This window comes from Stegostoma tigrinum, chromosome 14 (genome assembly GCF_030684315.1).
Source record: "Stegostoma tigrinum isolate sSteTig4 chromosome 14, sSteTig4.hap1, whole genome shotgun sequence".
In the NCBI taxonomy this organism is placed as follows: domain Eukaryota; kingdom Metazoa; phylum Chordata; class Chondrichthyes; order Orectolobiformes; family Stegostomatidae; genus Stegostoma; species Stegostoma tigrinum.
This window is the reverse complement of record NC_081367.1, coordinates 45,692,382-45,708,996: the sequence shown is the minus strand read 5'-3', so window position 1 is coordinate 45,708,996 and position 16,615 is coordinate 45,692,382. Positions and strand designations below refer to the sequence as shown.

Here is a 16,615-nt window from a genome sequence, read left to right as displayed (position 1 = left end):
AAATCATCTATGTAAATTTTAAACAATTGAGATCCCAACACTGATCCCTGAGGCACACCACTAGCCATTGACCGCCAACCAGAAAAATACCTATTTACCCCTACTCTTTACTTTGTACTGGTCAACCAATCCTATTACATTACCTGTAATACCATGCAAATTTATTTTATGTAGCAGCCTTTGGTGTGGCACCTTGTCAAATTCTTTCTGGAAATCCAGATACACCACATCCACAGGTTCCCCACTGTCCACCATGCAAGTGATGTCCTCAAAGAATTCCACCAAATTAGTTAAACATGACCTACCTTTCATGAACCCACGCTGGGTATTCCCAATGGGACAATTTATATCCAGATGACTTGCTATTTCTTCCTTAATGATAGATTCAAGCATTTTCCCTACTACCGAAGTTAAGCTAACTGGCCTACAGTTACTTGCTTTTTGTCTATTTCCTTTTTCTAACAGTGGCATCATATTGGCTGTTTTCCAATCTGCAGGAACCACCCCAGAGTCCAGTGAATTTTGGTAAATAATTACTAGTGCATTTGCTATTTCCCCCATCACCTCTTTTGTGCCCTGGGAAGCATTACATCAAGGCTAGGAGACTTGTCTACCTTTAGCCCATTAGCTTGCCCAGCACTGCCTCCTTAGTGATAATGATAGCTTCTAGGTTCTCGCCAGCTATACCCTTCTTGCCATTAGTTTTCAGCATGTTATTTGTGTCTTCCACTATGAAGACCAACAGAAATAACTGTTTAATGTCTCAGCTATTTCTTAATTCCCAGTTATTAAATTGGCCTTCTCATCCTCTAAAGGACCAATGTTTACCATCGCCAGTCTTTTATAATTTACATATTTATAGAAACTTATGGTGCTTGTTTTTTATATTCTGAACTAGTTTACTCTCATCTTCATCCTTTCTTAAGTAAGGAGACCAAACCTATACATAGCACTCCCGATGTGGTCTTGCCAACACTCTGTACAACTGAAATATAACATCCTCCAATCTGTTTGAACCCCCCCCTCAGCAAATAGCTAATTTTTCAAAATTAATACCAACACCTCTGCAAACTCACGAACTTTTAGCAGTCCAGGATAAAGGCCCACTGAGTATTCCCCATGTTTTCTATTTTAATGTTAACTAAAATGACAAGCTTCCTTCACTAAAAGTACTTTTTGTTTGGCAGAATGTAGATGGTAAATTTTCATGACATCATTAGCTCTTAACAGCTCAAGTGTTGGCTGCCATCCAGAAATGAAATGAATGATCTTATGGCTGTTAGAAAAGTGCTACATGATATATACAAACAACCCTGAACCCACTAGATCTTTACATAGTAGGTAGATGTTAAAATGATCACACCAAGTCACAAGAAATCTGAGAGCTCAAGTTAGACTGATCAAATGCAACTCAATCCAATAAGCACTACAGATTTTTTTTCCAAAATAGAAGAACAGTACATAATAATCTGTTTAGTGAACAGCAAAATCTCTGGAGTAAAGAATTTCTTTGAAATCAGACTTCAAACTGCTGTGCTGGATGCCAACAGATTGATAGGTATTGTCCACAAGCAAAAACAGAAGGAGGTAGACACCTGCTGACTAAGTCCAGGCTGTCAGGATTTTAGCCAGGAGCAATTACTTCAATATAAATATTTTTGGCCCAAAGGAGACTTCTTTCCATATGCAGAAATGCATAACTCCATCCAATATTCTCGTACCTTTGTCTACTCAATATTGCATAGAATACTGGAATTTAAACATTATGATATACATCCAGCATCCTACTCCTCTTCTTCATTCATTAATCATTTACTTTGTTATAGTGATCAACACTGCTCCAAATAACTACCGTTCTTTACAATAATTGGAGATCAGTATTCAAAACACTCAACGTATCTAATCAGGAGAATAAATGCAAACTACATAGGTGATTTCATATTGGCTAAATGCATCTGTGAAACCACCATAATTAAGGAAAAAGATTGTACCTGTTGAAGCATTTCTTAAGAAGGCCAGTGCACAAAGCCATTGCCTATGTAGAAAACAAAATTAATTAGCCAGAAACAATACTCATTCTCTTAACAGATAATACAAATCAGAAACTTCTAGAGGTATGGTGTTTCAGAACTTGCAACCTCAGGTCATCTGTGCCAAATTTTGGATCTTCGGAATTTTCAAAAAGGGGCAATTTGGCTCAGGTTGACCACTTAGAGTATGAGAAAAGACAGGGGCACAAAGCCAAGAACCAGTTGGTGTGCCACTATTAGAATGCAACACCGAGCTGAGATATTGTTTTATGTATCTCTTAACTAAAATTCATGCATTGCAGCTTAAAAAATCCTCATTTTCCAGACCGCCGGCTTTCCAAGATCTGGATTTGAGACACTATACCCATATTTAGAAAAATCACTGGAGTGCAGAAGTTCATACAACAATTTGCTGAAGAGCATGAAATGTTTAGAAGCAATACACTTTATGGTTAATCCAGTATGAGGAAATCTGTAAAGGTAAATCTCCATAGCAATCAGTTTAGGCTTTATTTCCAAAGGATAAATGAATTTTCTTGAATTTAATATTACCTTTGTTATCTATTGTTAAAAGTACTGATATTTCAAAACTCAGGAGAGTAAACCAACAAAACAATTGACTCCATACATCCAGTATGATTTAGTATCAAAAGACAGAAGGTGGATTACAAAATTATGATCAATCTACATCGACTAACAATCTGAAGCTTTAGAACCACATTCTACAAAACAAACTTTAATCCCACACAGTGCAGATGTCAAAAAAATCAAGAAATAATTTCGCACAAAATGGGGTCATCTGACCTGCCTGTGCCAGCTCCTCAGTAGAGCTATCCAATGAAGCTGCATCTCTGTTCTTTCCCCACAATCCTGTATCTTTCCCTTTCAAGTGCGTATCCAATTTTCTTTTGAATGCTAACACTGAAACTGCATATATCGTGACTCTTTCAGCCAGCACATTCCAGATCACAACCATGTGCCGTGTATAATAATGTTTTCTCATCCCAGCCCTGGTTCTTTTGCAACCACATTAAAATTGGTGTCCTCTTGTAACAGGTGTCCACTTGTTTCCCATATAGCATGAGACTTCATGTAGTGGCTGCTAAAGCAGTTATTTCCATTTCCCTAACACAAATAAAGCACAAGAAATGGTAGTGACAATACTGACCGAGGTCACTATGTTCAATAGGCTGACAAAGAATTATGTGGTCCCATACAAAACCTATTATCAATGATGTGTTTCAGAGAATACAAATTGCTCACAAAAAGAAGGAAAAATTTAGACGAAGGTAGGAAAGGCAACAAGATTGTTCTGATGTTGTGCTTGTTGGTTAAAAGGATTCAGATACAACACAAGATGGTCAGCCCCAAAAATTGGGCATATCAACAAGTACGCAGAGTTTGAAGGCCATTCTCATCAGCCATCTCTCTTTTTCATATCAAGGTGGATCAAACAGATTGAAGGGACAGTTTCCTAATACTTTGGCTGTGGAGCAGGATTCTAATTTCAAATGTTAATAAAATCAACATACTCCATTCCAACAGCTTATTCATCCTCCAGGATAAATAAATCATCCTCAATTGTCACAGGTTGTATTTTTTTTGTCTAGTTATCTAATCTATCATTATCTAACATGCTGCTCATAGAACTTAATAATTATTCACGAGGAACTTTACGATAGTTTAACTGTCTAGATTAAGTAACTGTGATCCCAAAGACCCAAAATCCAGCATTCTGGTTTCACTGGAATTAACAAATGGAAAGTGGCAGAAAGTCAACAACCAATCATTACTTTTAACATTTCCTTTTAACAAAAGCAAAAGGTCAGCGCTTTGTGATGTTTGCTGTTTGTCAAACGTGCTACCTCAATGCAAATCTTTTCTTTCTTCATATAGCCTCTCTTCATTCTTTCTAATAAAATGGATAATTTCACAATTCTGAGCTAAATTTTACCCACTGTGTGTTTATTAATTTTGACAATCTATACACAGCCTCCTGAAGTCTGTTACTATCACCTCTTATAAACATTCTAAAGTTTTATATCATCAATAAACTTGGAAATTATTCCCTATATACCCTAAATCAGATCATTGCTTTCTGCCACTACACCAATTTGTATCCATGTTGTCATTGCCCTTTTAACCATTCAAACTTTTATTTTGCTAATACTCCAGTCCATGGCCAACACCCACAAAGCCAAGAAGCATTAAAAAGTGAGACAATAGTGTCCTCAATTTTCATCTTCTCAGTAACATAGGATGAATCCCAGTGGAAATGAGGGATTATGAATGCTGTCATTTTTCAAACACTTCTTAATCTATTTTATGCTGTCCAATTTCCCTAGTCGTTTCTCTTTTACTGCTGAGTTGGCAGCATCCTCTGCCTATAGCATGGACAGGTGCAAAGTACTCATTTAGTACCTCAGCCAGATCTCTACGAGATCAGCTTTTTGGTCAGAATGCCACTATCAACAGGACAAGGTTAAGAACTATAAAGAAAAGATGATTCTTTAATATCACTACCCTTCATTCACAAAAGAATGATCATTAAAATTTAGTACTGAATAAAACAAACTAAAATTTAAAAACACAAACAATGTCAACATTTAAATACTGTATACTGTTTTATTTTAGAAGAACAAGATGTTACTTCATTTATAGTACAGTTTTGTTACAATAGGGTATATTAATGGTAACTTTAACCACAGTGCATTTTTGCACATTTTCACTTTCAAAAATATTAATCTATTAGACTAATTTATTCAATTTAAAATCTATTTTCTTGTACACTAAGTCTAGATTTGCCATTTAATATCAACTCATGATTTATATTTAAGGCACCATTTAGATTTTTATGCAACACATTTAATGCAATAGCTTTTCCAACAGGAGCTAAAAGAAATTTATTTGATGTGATTTAGAAAGTCACCGGCTGAAATCCAACCAGGAGCCAGTAACCGTACCAGGTGACATGATTCAAAGGAGTGGCTTCATAAAAATATTGAACGTAATTTATACACCCAATTGCTCAAGTTAATCTGCAAGAGGAAGTCCAAATAAATAACCATGCTAAGCAATACAGCCAATTAGCTCAATAGTGATGCACTTGCCTCTGATTAGTACACTCATGGACTAAAGCCCTGTTCCAGAGCCTTGTGAACGTATAATTTTGCCACCAACAGTAAAGTAATTATGCTCAATACAAATCTCAAAAGAATACTGACCACATAGCTCTGGTGACCACTGTGGTATGAATTTGCCCTTCCAGCTTAAATCTGATGTAAATGCTTTTCTTTTGCTAATATCCCAATTGATGGGCAAAATCCATAAAGCCAAGAAGCACTGAAAATAACTGGAACATCAGCATCCTCAATTTTCATTTTCTCAGTAATGAAGGATGAATCCCAGTGGGAATGACAGGCTACAAATGCTGTCACTTTTCTACCACTTCTTAACCTATTTTATAAAGTCATAAAACATGGAAACAGACCCTTCAGTCCAATCAATCCATGCTGATCATAATTCCAAAATAAAATCAGTCCTGCCTGCACTCGGGCCATATCCCTCCAAATGTTTCTTATTCATGTACTTATCTAAAATGTCTTTTAAATGTGGTAACTATATCCTCTGTAAGTTCATTCCACATAAGAACCACTGTCTTTATGAAAAGAATTTCCTTCCTGTCTTTCTTTAAATTTTTCTCCTCTTAATTTAAAAATTCTTCCCCCTAGTCATGAAACCCCCTGCCACAGGGTAAAGATCTTTTCCAGTCACTTTTTTATCTTCACCCCGGATGATTTTATAAGCCTCTATAACATCAACACTCAACGTTTTATGATCAAGTGAAAAACGTCCCAGCCAATTCAGCCTCTCTCTATAACTCAAAACCTTCATTCAGGTCCTGAAGATTTATCCACATTTACTTTTTCTAAGACCTCCACCACTTCCTCTTCTGTAACATGAACTTTTTTCAAAACAGCAATATTTCTTTCCCCAAGATCTCTATCCTCCATTTCTTCCTACACAGTAGAAACTGGCATGAAGTATTTATTTAGTATCTCTCCCATTTCCTGAGGGAAGTAGTGGAGGAGCTCCTGTTGGAAAAGCTATTGCATTAAATGTGTTGCATAAAAATCTAAATGGTGCCTTAAATATAAATCATGAGTTGATATTAAATGGCAAACTAAATCGATGCTTCAGGCTGGATAGAGAGGGAGGTAAAAGTAGTGGAGGAGTTGCATTACTGGTCAAAGACAATATCACAGCTGTACTGAAGGAGGGCACTATGGAGGACTCCAGCAGTAGGGCAATATGGGCAGAACTCAGAAATAGGAAGGGTGTGGTAACAATGTTGGGGCTGTACTGCAGGCCTCCCAACAGTGAGCACGAGATAGAGGTACAAATATGTAAACAGATTACGGAAAGGTGTAGGAGCAACAGGGTGGTGGTGATGGGAGATTTTAATTTTCCCAACATTGACTGGGATTCACTTACTTAGTGTTAGGGGTCAAGATGGAGCAGAATTCAAAAGGAGCATCCAGGAGGGTTTTCTAGAGCAGTACGTATGTAGTCCAACTCAGGAAGGGGCCATACCGGGCCTGGTGTTGGGGAATGAGACCGGCCAGGTGGTTGAAATTACAGTAGGGGACTACTTTGGAAATAGTGACCACAATTCTGTAAGTTTTGCAATACTCATGGACAAAGATGAGAGTGCTCCTAAAGGAAGAGTTCCAAACTGAGAGAAGGCCAATTATAACAAAATTCAGCAGGATCTGGGGAATGCAGATTGGGAGAAACTGTTTGAAGGTAAATCCACATTTGCTATGTGGGAGGCTTTTATAAAGAGAGGCTGATTAGTGTGCAAGAGAGACATGTTCCTATGAAAATAAGGGATAGAAATAGCAAGATTAGGGAACCATGGATGACAGGTGAAATTGTGAGACTAGCAAGGAGGAAAAAGGAAGCATAAATAAGGCATAGGTGACTGAAGGCAGATGAAGCTTTGGAAGAATATCAGGAATGTAGGGCGAATCTGAAACGAGGAATTAAGAGGGCTAAAAGGGGACATGAGATATCTTTAGCAAACATGGTTAAGGAAAATCCCAAAGACTTTTATATAAAGAGCAAGAAGATAACCAGAGAAACGATCGGCCCACTTAAGGACAAAGAAGGAAAGTTATGCATTGAGTCAGAGAAAATGGGTCACATTCTTTACGAGTACTTTGCATCAGTATTCACCAAGGAGAGGGACATGACGGATGTTGAGGTTGGGGGCCGATGTTTGATTACTCTAGGTCAAGTCAGCATAAGGAGGGAGGAAGTGTTGGGTATCCTAAAGGCCTTAAGGTGGACAAGTCCCCAGGTCCGGATAGGATCTATCCCAGGTTATTGAGGGAAGTGAGAAAGGAAATAGCCGGGGCCTTAACAGATATCTTTGCAGCATCCTTAAACATGGGTGAGGTCCTGGAGGACTGGAGAATAGCTAATGTTGACCCCTTGTTTAAGAAGGGTAGCAGGGATAATCCAGGTAATTATCAACCAGTGAGCCTGATATCAGCGTTAGGGAAGCTGCTGGAGAAGATACTGAGGGATAGGATCTATTCCCATTTGGAAGAAAACGGGCTTAATCAGTGATAGACAACATGGTTTTGTGCAGGAAAGGTCATGTCTTACCAACTTAATAGAATTCTTTGAGGATGTGACAAAGTTGATTGATGAGGGAAAGGCCGCAGATGTCACATACGTGGACTTCAGTAAGGTGTTTGATAAGGTTCCCCCTGGCAGGCTGATGGAGAAAATGACGTCGCATGGTGTCCAGGGTGTTCCAGCTAGATGGATAAAAAACTGACTAGGCAACAGGAGACAGGGTAGTAGTGGAAGGGGGTTTCTCAAATTGGAGACCTGTGACTAGTGGTGTTCCACAGGGATCTGTGCTGGGACCACTGTTGTTTGTGATATACGGAAATGATTTGGAGCAAGGTATCGGTGGTCTGATTAGCAAGTCTGCAGATGACACGAAGATTGGTGGAGTAGCAGATAGTGCAGGGGACTGTCAGAGATTACAGCAGAATATAGACAGATTGGAGAGTTGGGCAGATAAATGGCAGATGGAGTTCAATACGGGCAAATACCAGGTGATGCATTTTGGAAGGTCTAATTCAAGAGCGAACTATGCAGTAAATGGAAAAGCCCTGGAGAAAAGTGATATACAGAGAGATCTCGGTGGTCAGGTTCATTGTTCCCTGAAAGTGGCAACGCAGGTCCATACAGTGGTCACGAAGGCATACAGCATGCTTTCCTTCATCGGACGGGGTATTGAGTACAAGAGTTGGCAGGTCATGTTACAGTTGTATAAGACTTTGGTTCAGCACATTTAGAGTACTGCGTACAGTTCTGGTCGCCACATTACCAAAAGGATGTGGATGCTTTGGACAGGTTGCAGAGGAGGTTCACCAGGATGTTGCCTGGTATGGAGGGTGCTAGCTATGAAGAACGTTTGAGGAGATTAGGATTATTTTCATTAGAAAGACGGAGATTGAGGGGGAACCTGATTGAGATCTACAAAATCATGAGGGGTATAGACAAGGTGGATAGCAAGAAGCTTTTCCTCCCTAGAGTCAGGGAGTCAATTACTAGGGGTCATGTGTTCAAAGTGAGAGGAGAAACGTTTATGGGAGATATGCGTGGAAAGTTCTTTACGCAGAGGGTGGTGGGTGCCTGGAATGTGTTGCCAGCGGAGGTGGTAGACGCAGACATGATAGTGTCTTTTCAGATGTAGCTGGACAGGTACATGGATGGGCAGGGAGCAAAGGGATACAAACCCTTAGAAAATAGATGACAGGTTTAGACAGAGGATCTTCATGGGCGCAGGCTTGGAGGGCCAAAGGATCTGTTCCTGTGCTGTAATTTTCTTTGTCCTTTGTTCAAAATGATGATTTGTTGGATCTTTAAAAGAATTCTACTCTCTTTAGTTGCTCTCTTGCTCTTAATGTACTTGCAGAATCTCTTTGGATTATCCTTAACTTTATTTATCAAGGCTCTCTCGTATCTTCTCATTGCCTTCCTGATTTCCATCTTAAGTATGCCTCTCCTTTTATTGTTGAAGAGTTTCATTTGAGCCCAGTTGTCTGTATCCATGATTCTTTTGTACTCTAGACTAGAACCTCAATATCTTTATTCATCCATTTTTCTCTAATCCTACCAGCCTTACTTTTCATTCTAATTAGAACACTTTTGAAAGCCTCCCATTTATCAGACATCCTTTTAACTGCAAACAATCTATTTCAACTTTATGCTATGCAATTTCCCTAGTCGCTTCTCCTTTACTGCTACATTGGCATACAGCATCTTCTTCGATGGTGTGGACACGTGTAAAGGACTTATTCGGTATCGCTGCCAAATCTGTGCAAGAACTCCTTTTTGATCAGAATGCCCCTTTCGACAGGACAGAGTTAAAGCGTCTATTATCAGTTCCCCAGCTGCATCTTCCAAGGTCCTCACATTTAAGTTAGCTACCCCCTTTTTAGTTACCTATAGAGGCTCTGGCTGTTTATATATCACTTGCAATTTATTTTCATAACCAATTTTCTCCTTCTGTATTAGTTCTTGAGTAATCTGCTGCTTCTTAAAACATGCCCTATCCTCTGGTCTATCACTAATTTTACCATTTGGTCTGCGTTTGTCTTTTTACTCTCCTTGCCTGCCTTTATTGACTTTCATTCAGCTCATTGAGTCCTCCTTTTTGACCAAAATAAAGTTTTGTTTTGCATTATGAAATATCTGTTCTGTTCCTTGAAAGTGGAGTCACAGATAGACACAGTGGTGAAGAAGGCATGTGGCACACTTCCTTTCATTGGTCACAACATTAAGTACAGGAGGAGTTGCGATGTCACGTTATGGCTGTACAGGACATTTAGAATACTGCGTATGATTCTGGTCACCCTTCTATAGAAAGAATGTTGTGAAACATCCTTCCTATAGAGGGAACTGAGGTTGAGAGTGTGAAGAGCATCAAATTTCTTGGAGTGACGATAACCAACAACTTATCCTGGGCTTCCCATGTGAAGGCGACAGCCAAGAAGACACAACAACACCTCTTCTTCCCCAAGCAGTTCAAGAAATTTGGCATGTCTATAAAGGTCCCTCACCAACCTCTACAGATGCGCCATTGAAAACATACCATTGAGTGCATAATGACCTGGTACGGCAACTGCTCTGCACAGGTCCATAAGAAACTACAGAAGCTGGCATGCACAGCCCAGACCATCACAGAACATTCCATCCATAACAGCCAATATTATCCAGGACCCATCTACAACCTATTCCGTCAGGCAGAAGATAGAAAAGCTTTAACAGACATACGAGCAGGTTCAGGAACAGCTTCTTTCTGGCCATTATCAGACTGTTAAATGGACTCTAGCCTCAAATAATGTAACCTGTGTGCCTCTAAGTCTTTTTGCTCTGTACATCCTTTGCTTGCTCTGAGACACCTGTACAGCTCGTAAACAGAAGCTTTTCACTGTATTTCGATACGCAGTAAAATCAAACTTGAGACAGTGAATAAAAGATGTATGAGGATGTTGCTGGGATCGGAGGTTTGAATTATACAGAGAGGCTGAATAGGCTGGGGCTTTTTTCCCCTGGAGGGTTGGAGGCTGGTAGGTAAACTTGCATAAGTTTATTAAATTATGAGGGGCCTGGATAGGATGTGCTGTTATGTCCAATGCAAAAATTCTAGAATAAACTTGTTGCATCCATTTAATAGAACAGTGACAATGTTGGTTTAATAACTCCTCATAACTTCAGCACCTCCTTTTTCCTCAGATGGGAGAGTCCAGAACTGGAAGGCATAGGTTTAAGGTGAGAGGGGCAAGGTTTAAAAAGGACCCGAGGGGTAATTTTTTTCATGCAGAGGGTGGTGCATGTAGGGAATGAGCTACCAGAGGAAGTGGAGGTGGCGGGTACAATTACAACATTTAAAAGGCATCTGGATGGATATGAATAGGAAGGGTCTACACAGACAGGGCCAAATGCTGGCAAATGGGACTAGGTCAGATTGGGTCAGCTGGTCAGTGCAGAGAAGTTGGAATGAATGGTCTGTTTCTGTGCTGTATGACCATGACTCTGCATGTTAGGAAGTTGCTCACCTCTTTGAAGTATTCACATGCGCCACACACAGAAATTAGAAAATTTAATGTCTTTCAATTATTAGTTGCATGATCAGATAGAGAATAGTTATTTTTAAAACATGGATTTTTAAAACTCACAAGAAAGAAGTTTGACGTTCCGCACTCTTAGGCCAGTGAGGGTATTTAATCTTAGCTAAAAGTCTTCGAGGAAAATCCCAGTTGTATTTCATTCAACAATGTTTAACTTCTTCAAATGTTTTTATTGCAAGCCTAACAGTTTAAGAGTGGAAATTAATTTCTTAATTGCCCATTGATTAGAATGTGCAATGCTTCCACAGCTCAACCTTTGGGGAAGCATAGGGTCACTAGGATCACTGTCTGCAAATTCTAGATTTTCATGTTATACTGAACATATTATTTTGAATTCCAAATGTTGCTGACTGTCCCAATGGAATAATGACAGCAAATGCAGATAGTTTCATCACTGCCACTGCAAAGTGTGGGTCAGTCTAAGCTGACATTTCAATGGAGTATTATAAGGGGTTCAAATTATTGGAGGTGCTGAAGTTATGAGGAGTTATTAAACCAACATTGTCACAAATGGATGCAACAAGTTTATTCTAGAATTTTTGCATTGAACATAACAGCACAACTGCAACATATGGAAGACAAACTTTTATTCTAATGCCTTCTTGGAAAACAGTCCTCCAATGGCTGAAGTTTCACGGTCAATAGTCTTTTGCTTTTGATTTGATTTATTATTGTCACACATACCTAGGTTGTGAAAATTTTGTTTAGCATACAGTACAGGAATAGCATACCACACAAAGTGCATTAGGGTAACAGTACAGAGCAAAGAATATAATGTTACAGCTGCACAGAAAGTGCCCCGAAAGCGAGATCAACATTAAATTTAAAATTTGAGGTCTATTCAGAAGTCTAAAGCATTGGGGAGGAAGCTGTTCTTGAATCTATTCGTACATGTATACAAATTTTTATATCTTCTGCCTAACAGAAGAGGGTAGAAGAGAATATAACCGGGATAGGAGGGGTCTTTGATTATGTTGGATGCTTTCTCATAGCAGTGAGAAGTATAGATGGAGTCAATGGATGGAAGGCTATTTTGTTTAACCGGGCTACGTTCACAACTCTATGGTTTCTTGCGGTGTTGGGAACAGCAGTCACTAAACCACACTGTGATAAATCCAGATGGAAAGCTTTCTTTGGTACATCTTTAAAAATTGGTAAGAGTCCTTGTGGACACGAACGTTCTTAGCCTCTTCAGGAAATAGGGACATTATTGTGCTTTCTTGACCATTGCATTGACATGGGTGGACCAGGACAGGTTGTTGGTGAACATCACTCCCAGGAATTTGACGCTTTTGACGATCTCAAACTCAGCACCACTGATGCAGACAGGGGCACCTCCTCCACTCCACCTTCTGAATCCAATGACCGCTCCTTCAGTTTGCTGACATTGATGGGGAGATTGCTGTCTTTATGCCATGTCTCTAAGCACTCACTCAGTCTCCATCCTTTATTGGGACTCATTATTGTTTGAGATTCAACCTACAATGGTGGTGTCAGCAAAACACTTGTAAATGGAGTTGGGGTAGAATTTAGAGTGTATGAGGAATGTAGTAGGAAGACTGTGTACACAGTGTTGCAGGACACCAGTGTTGAGGATTATGGTGCAAGTGTTGTTGCCTATTTTTACTGATTGCAGTCGAAGGGTCAGGAAATCAAGAATCCAGTTACAGAGGACGAGGATGAGTTTGTTTGAATCCCACACATCAAACTGGTTCATTCTCCCTCAAACAGGGGCACCGAAAGCAGTGTGCCATGTGGACTGCCCACTTGCTGCACAATGACCTGACATTACAGCCAAAAACACTTCTGACACAACGTGAACAATGAACTCCTCCCCTCTTCACCACCCTCTCCCGTCCTCTTAACCACTACCCCACCCCTCCTCCTCTCTCACCTCCCCGCCACACTCCCCATCCCCCCACCACAACCTCCCACGTCACGCCCCCCCCCCCCCGCTCACCTCCCCTCCCCCCCCACCCCGGTCACCTCTCCGCGCCTCACAGTGTCCACGTGCCCACCTGCCCCCCCGCACCCGAAACACTCACTGTCTGCAGCTTCTCCGGGCCCACTGGAACCCCCGCTCTCTCACCAAGGCCCTCGCCGCCATCTCGGCACCGTGAGCCGCAGGACCTGAATCGCCACCTGGAACTAAACCGTCCCTCGGTATCACCTCGACGGGTGCTCTCGAACCGCCACCGTAACTGCCGGCGCCGCTGCACCGTCCCTCACTAAAACAACAAAAACAGTTCCTCCTCGTCCTTGATCCGCCTTTAAGTCCCCTCGCCGACCCGTACGCCGGCTGCTGCCAAATAACCAATCAGCTTGGAATATGAGAAAGGGGCCGAAAACTGGTTAGCCAATCAGGTTTAGAGATCCTCGGGCCGAAACATCTCGGGTCCTAACGCTGGCATTCACATCTTTCCATGTCTGTATCTCTCCCCACTCCTGATCCCTCCTCCTCCTCCACCATCACCCTGTCGTTTGGGTAAAGAGCACAAAAGATGAGATTTTCAACTTTGGCAGGCAGAATGGAAAAGCAGAATATTTAAATAATGAGAGTTCGGAATGCAGTGCAGACGGATCAGAGTATTCTTGTATGTACACCACTAAAAGGTAGCATGCTGGTACAGCAAGTAATTACTAAGCCAAGTATAATGTTGACCTTTATTGCAAACGGAGTGGAGTATATGATTACAAAATTCGGACTACATCCATACAGATGATTTGTTAGAATGAACCCACAATACTGCGTACAGTGATAATGGGAACTGCAGATGCTGGAGAATCCGAGATAACAAAATGTGGAGCTGGATGAACACAGCAGGCCAAGCAGCATCTCTGATGTAGGGTCTAGGCCCGAAACGTCAGCTTTTGTGCTCCGAATATGTTGCTTGGCCTGCTGTGTTCATCCAGCTCCACACTTTGTTCTACTCTGTACAGTAATGAAATTACATTGAAAGCACTTCAGAGAAGGTTCCCGAGACTGATTCCAAGGATGAAGGGGTTGTTTTATAAAGAAACGTTAAGCAGGCACTCATTGGAGTTTAAAAGAATGAGAGGTGACTTCACGTAAATTTAGACAGTTCGAAAGAGGCTTTAAGAGGTGAATGCTGAAAGGATGTTTTCCTTCATGAGAGGGTTAGAACGGAGGGGGTGGGGGGCATTGTCTCAGATGAAAGGGGCATCAGTTTAAAACCGAGACAAGGAGGAATTTCTTCCCTCAAATGGTTGAGAGTCTTTGGAACTCCTGGCCCTGGAGAGTTGTAGAAACAGTGTTTCTGTATATATTTAAGGCTGAGATAGATTCTAGGTCTGTAGGGGGATTTAGGGTTATGGGGTAAAAGCAGAGAAGTGGATGTAAGGAATAGCAGATCAGCCGTGATCCTATTGAATGGTGAAGCAGGCTCAGGGGACCAAATGGCCTACTCCTGTTCCTATTGCTTATGGGTTTGTAGGATGTTTACTTTCAAGAGGCAATCTATAAGTCGGAGAGGTGTGGTTTGCTGTATTTTCAAAATAAAAGTTTACCTATATAAATGGAGATTAGGAGGAAATTCTTTTCTCAGAGGGTCTTTAGCCCTTAGAATTCGCATCCAACGTGAATCAGGTCTCAGGAATCTGGTGATTGAATGTGTTCAAAAATTGAGTTACACAGATTTTTCATCCACAACGGAGTCAGTCAAAGGTTTGGAAAATAAGCAGGTATTAAAGCCATAATCATATTAGCCACAATTTTACTGGAATGGAGGGAGCAGACTCATTGGGCTGAAAAGCTTACTTCTGCTTCAATTTTATTTATAGAATTTTTTAACAGAATCCCTACAGTGTGGAAACAAGCCATTCAGCCCAACAAGTCCACACTGCCCCTCCAAATACCATCTCGCCCAGGCCCATTATCCTACCCCTGATTTTCCATGTCTAACCCACCGAACCTAAATCCCTGGGCACTATGGGCAATTTAGCATAACCAATCCTCCTGTCCTGTACATCTTTGGACTGTGGGAGGAAACCGGAGCAAACCCGCACAGAAATGGGGAGAATGTGCAAACTCCACACAGACAGTGGCCCAAGGCTGGAATTGAACCCGGGTCCCTGGTGCTGTGAGGCAGCAGTGCTTAATACTGAGCCACCCATTTCTTAAGATCTTCTGTATTTTAATACAAAAAAATGAAGATTTGTTTAAAAGCACACGTATGTGAATTGTAAAGTATGTCCAAACTCTGTTGTTTACGTAGAATGGAATGAGAGATGCATCTTCTGTCAAAATAAACAATTTCACTCGACAAAAAAGTTGTACTTTCAAATATAATTTATCTTCAGACAGTGTGATTTAAACATTCAGAATCACATGATTCTCTTAATATAAGACTGAGATTGCTAACAGATTATTGCAGCATGGAACTGGTCTGCAGCCAGTTGACCTGTTGATTAAACAAAATAACATTTCTCATGATTAAAATGTTAATATGGATGGCTGAAGCCACTGGCATTGGCACATTGTGATGGTGTGCTTTAAGAGGGATTTTTCTATCCTGGTTCTTTGAAGGGCTGTGTTGTCAGCCTGGTGTTGAGGTGTCAACTCCAAGGGTCTAGGCCCGAAAGGTCAGCTTTTGTGCTCCTAAGATACTGCTTGGCCTGCTGTGTTCATCCAGCTCCACACTTTGTTATCTCTGTAAAAGGCTTTGGGTTTTTTCCTAAAGTAGACAAAAGAATATGAATAGATGGAGTCAGTCTCAGACATATCCGGGTTTTAGTTTTTGCTTTCAATTGTTGAGGTTGGGAATTTTGGATTTGAAGTTGCTCGATACAGTTGCCTCTGCTGTTGCAAAAGACAGAGTTCTCTCTCAGATTTATTCTGTAGGTCTTCTTCCTTCTGGACTGGGGAAAATAGCAAGTGAGGGGAATCTGTTTGCTAAATTTGCCTTTGCCAATAGTGTGTTTCTGGGATGCTGCTATATTTAAAGTTAAATAGTAGTCAAAATATGCGTTATTTTCTAAAGTATTTTGATAGTTATGTCAATTTTTTTGTTTGTATTTAACTACGAAGAAAGAATAAAGTGTATTTTGCTTAAAGCCTAGTAGCTGGACCAATTGAAACACATCTGGAATGCGGCACCTTACGCTTACCTTTAAACAAGTTAAAAGTTAGGATCAAGGCTATCTCCTTGATATGTTTTGAAGTGGTTTGGTCTGGTTCATAACTACGTGCTTAACACTGTTTCAGAGATAGTAGGAACTGCAGATGCTGGAGAGTCTGAGATAACAAGGCTGGATGAACACAGCAGACCAAGCAGCATCAGAGGAGCAGGAAGGCTGACGTTTTGGGCCTGGACCCTTCTTCAGAAATGGAGGCGGGGCAGGGAGTTC

General features: G+C 40.7%; 2 protein-coding genes across 3 annotated transcripts in view; both read right to left on the bottom strand.

Moving 5' to 3' along the window:
• Positions 1-13,614, bottom strand: part of mccc1 (methylcrotonyl-CoA carboxylase subunit) — a 78,226-nt gene extending 64,612 nt beyond the window's left edge. Inside the window, exons 1-2 of one of the 2 annotated variants that reach the window (XM_059651118.1) lie at positions 13,294-13,614; positions 1,992-2,035 (exon numbers count right to left, since the gene is read on the bottom strand). In XM_059651118.1, coding sequence (XP_059507101.1) covers positions 1,992-2,035; positions 13,294-13,355 — 106 coding nt within the window. In that variant the 5' untranslated portion in view covers positions 13,356-13,614. The remainder of the gene's footprint in view (positions 1-1,991; positions 2,036-13,293) is intronic. The other variant, XM_048542029.2, reaches the window with a different exon arrangement.
• A 1,954-nt stretch (positions 13,615-15,568) lies between these two features.
• The window catches only part of LOC125457471 (lysosome-associated membrane glycoprotein 3), a 31,008-nt gene continuing 29,961 nt past the window's right edge, over positions 15,569-16,615 (bottom strand). The window contains exon 7 of the transcript XR_007248636.2: positions 15,569-15,942. The gene's annotated coding sequence lies outside the window, so the exon portion shown is untranslated. The remainder of the gene's footprint in view (positions 15,943-16,615) is intronic.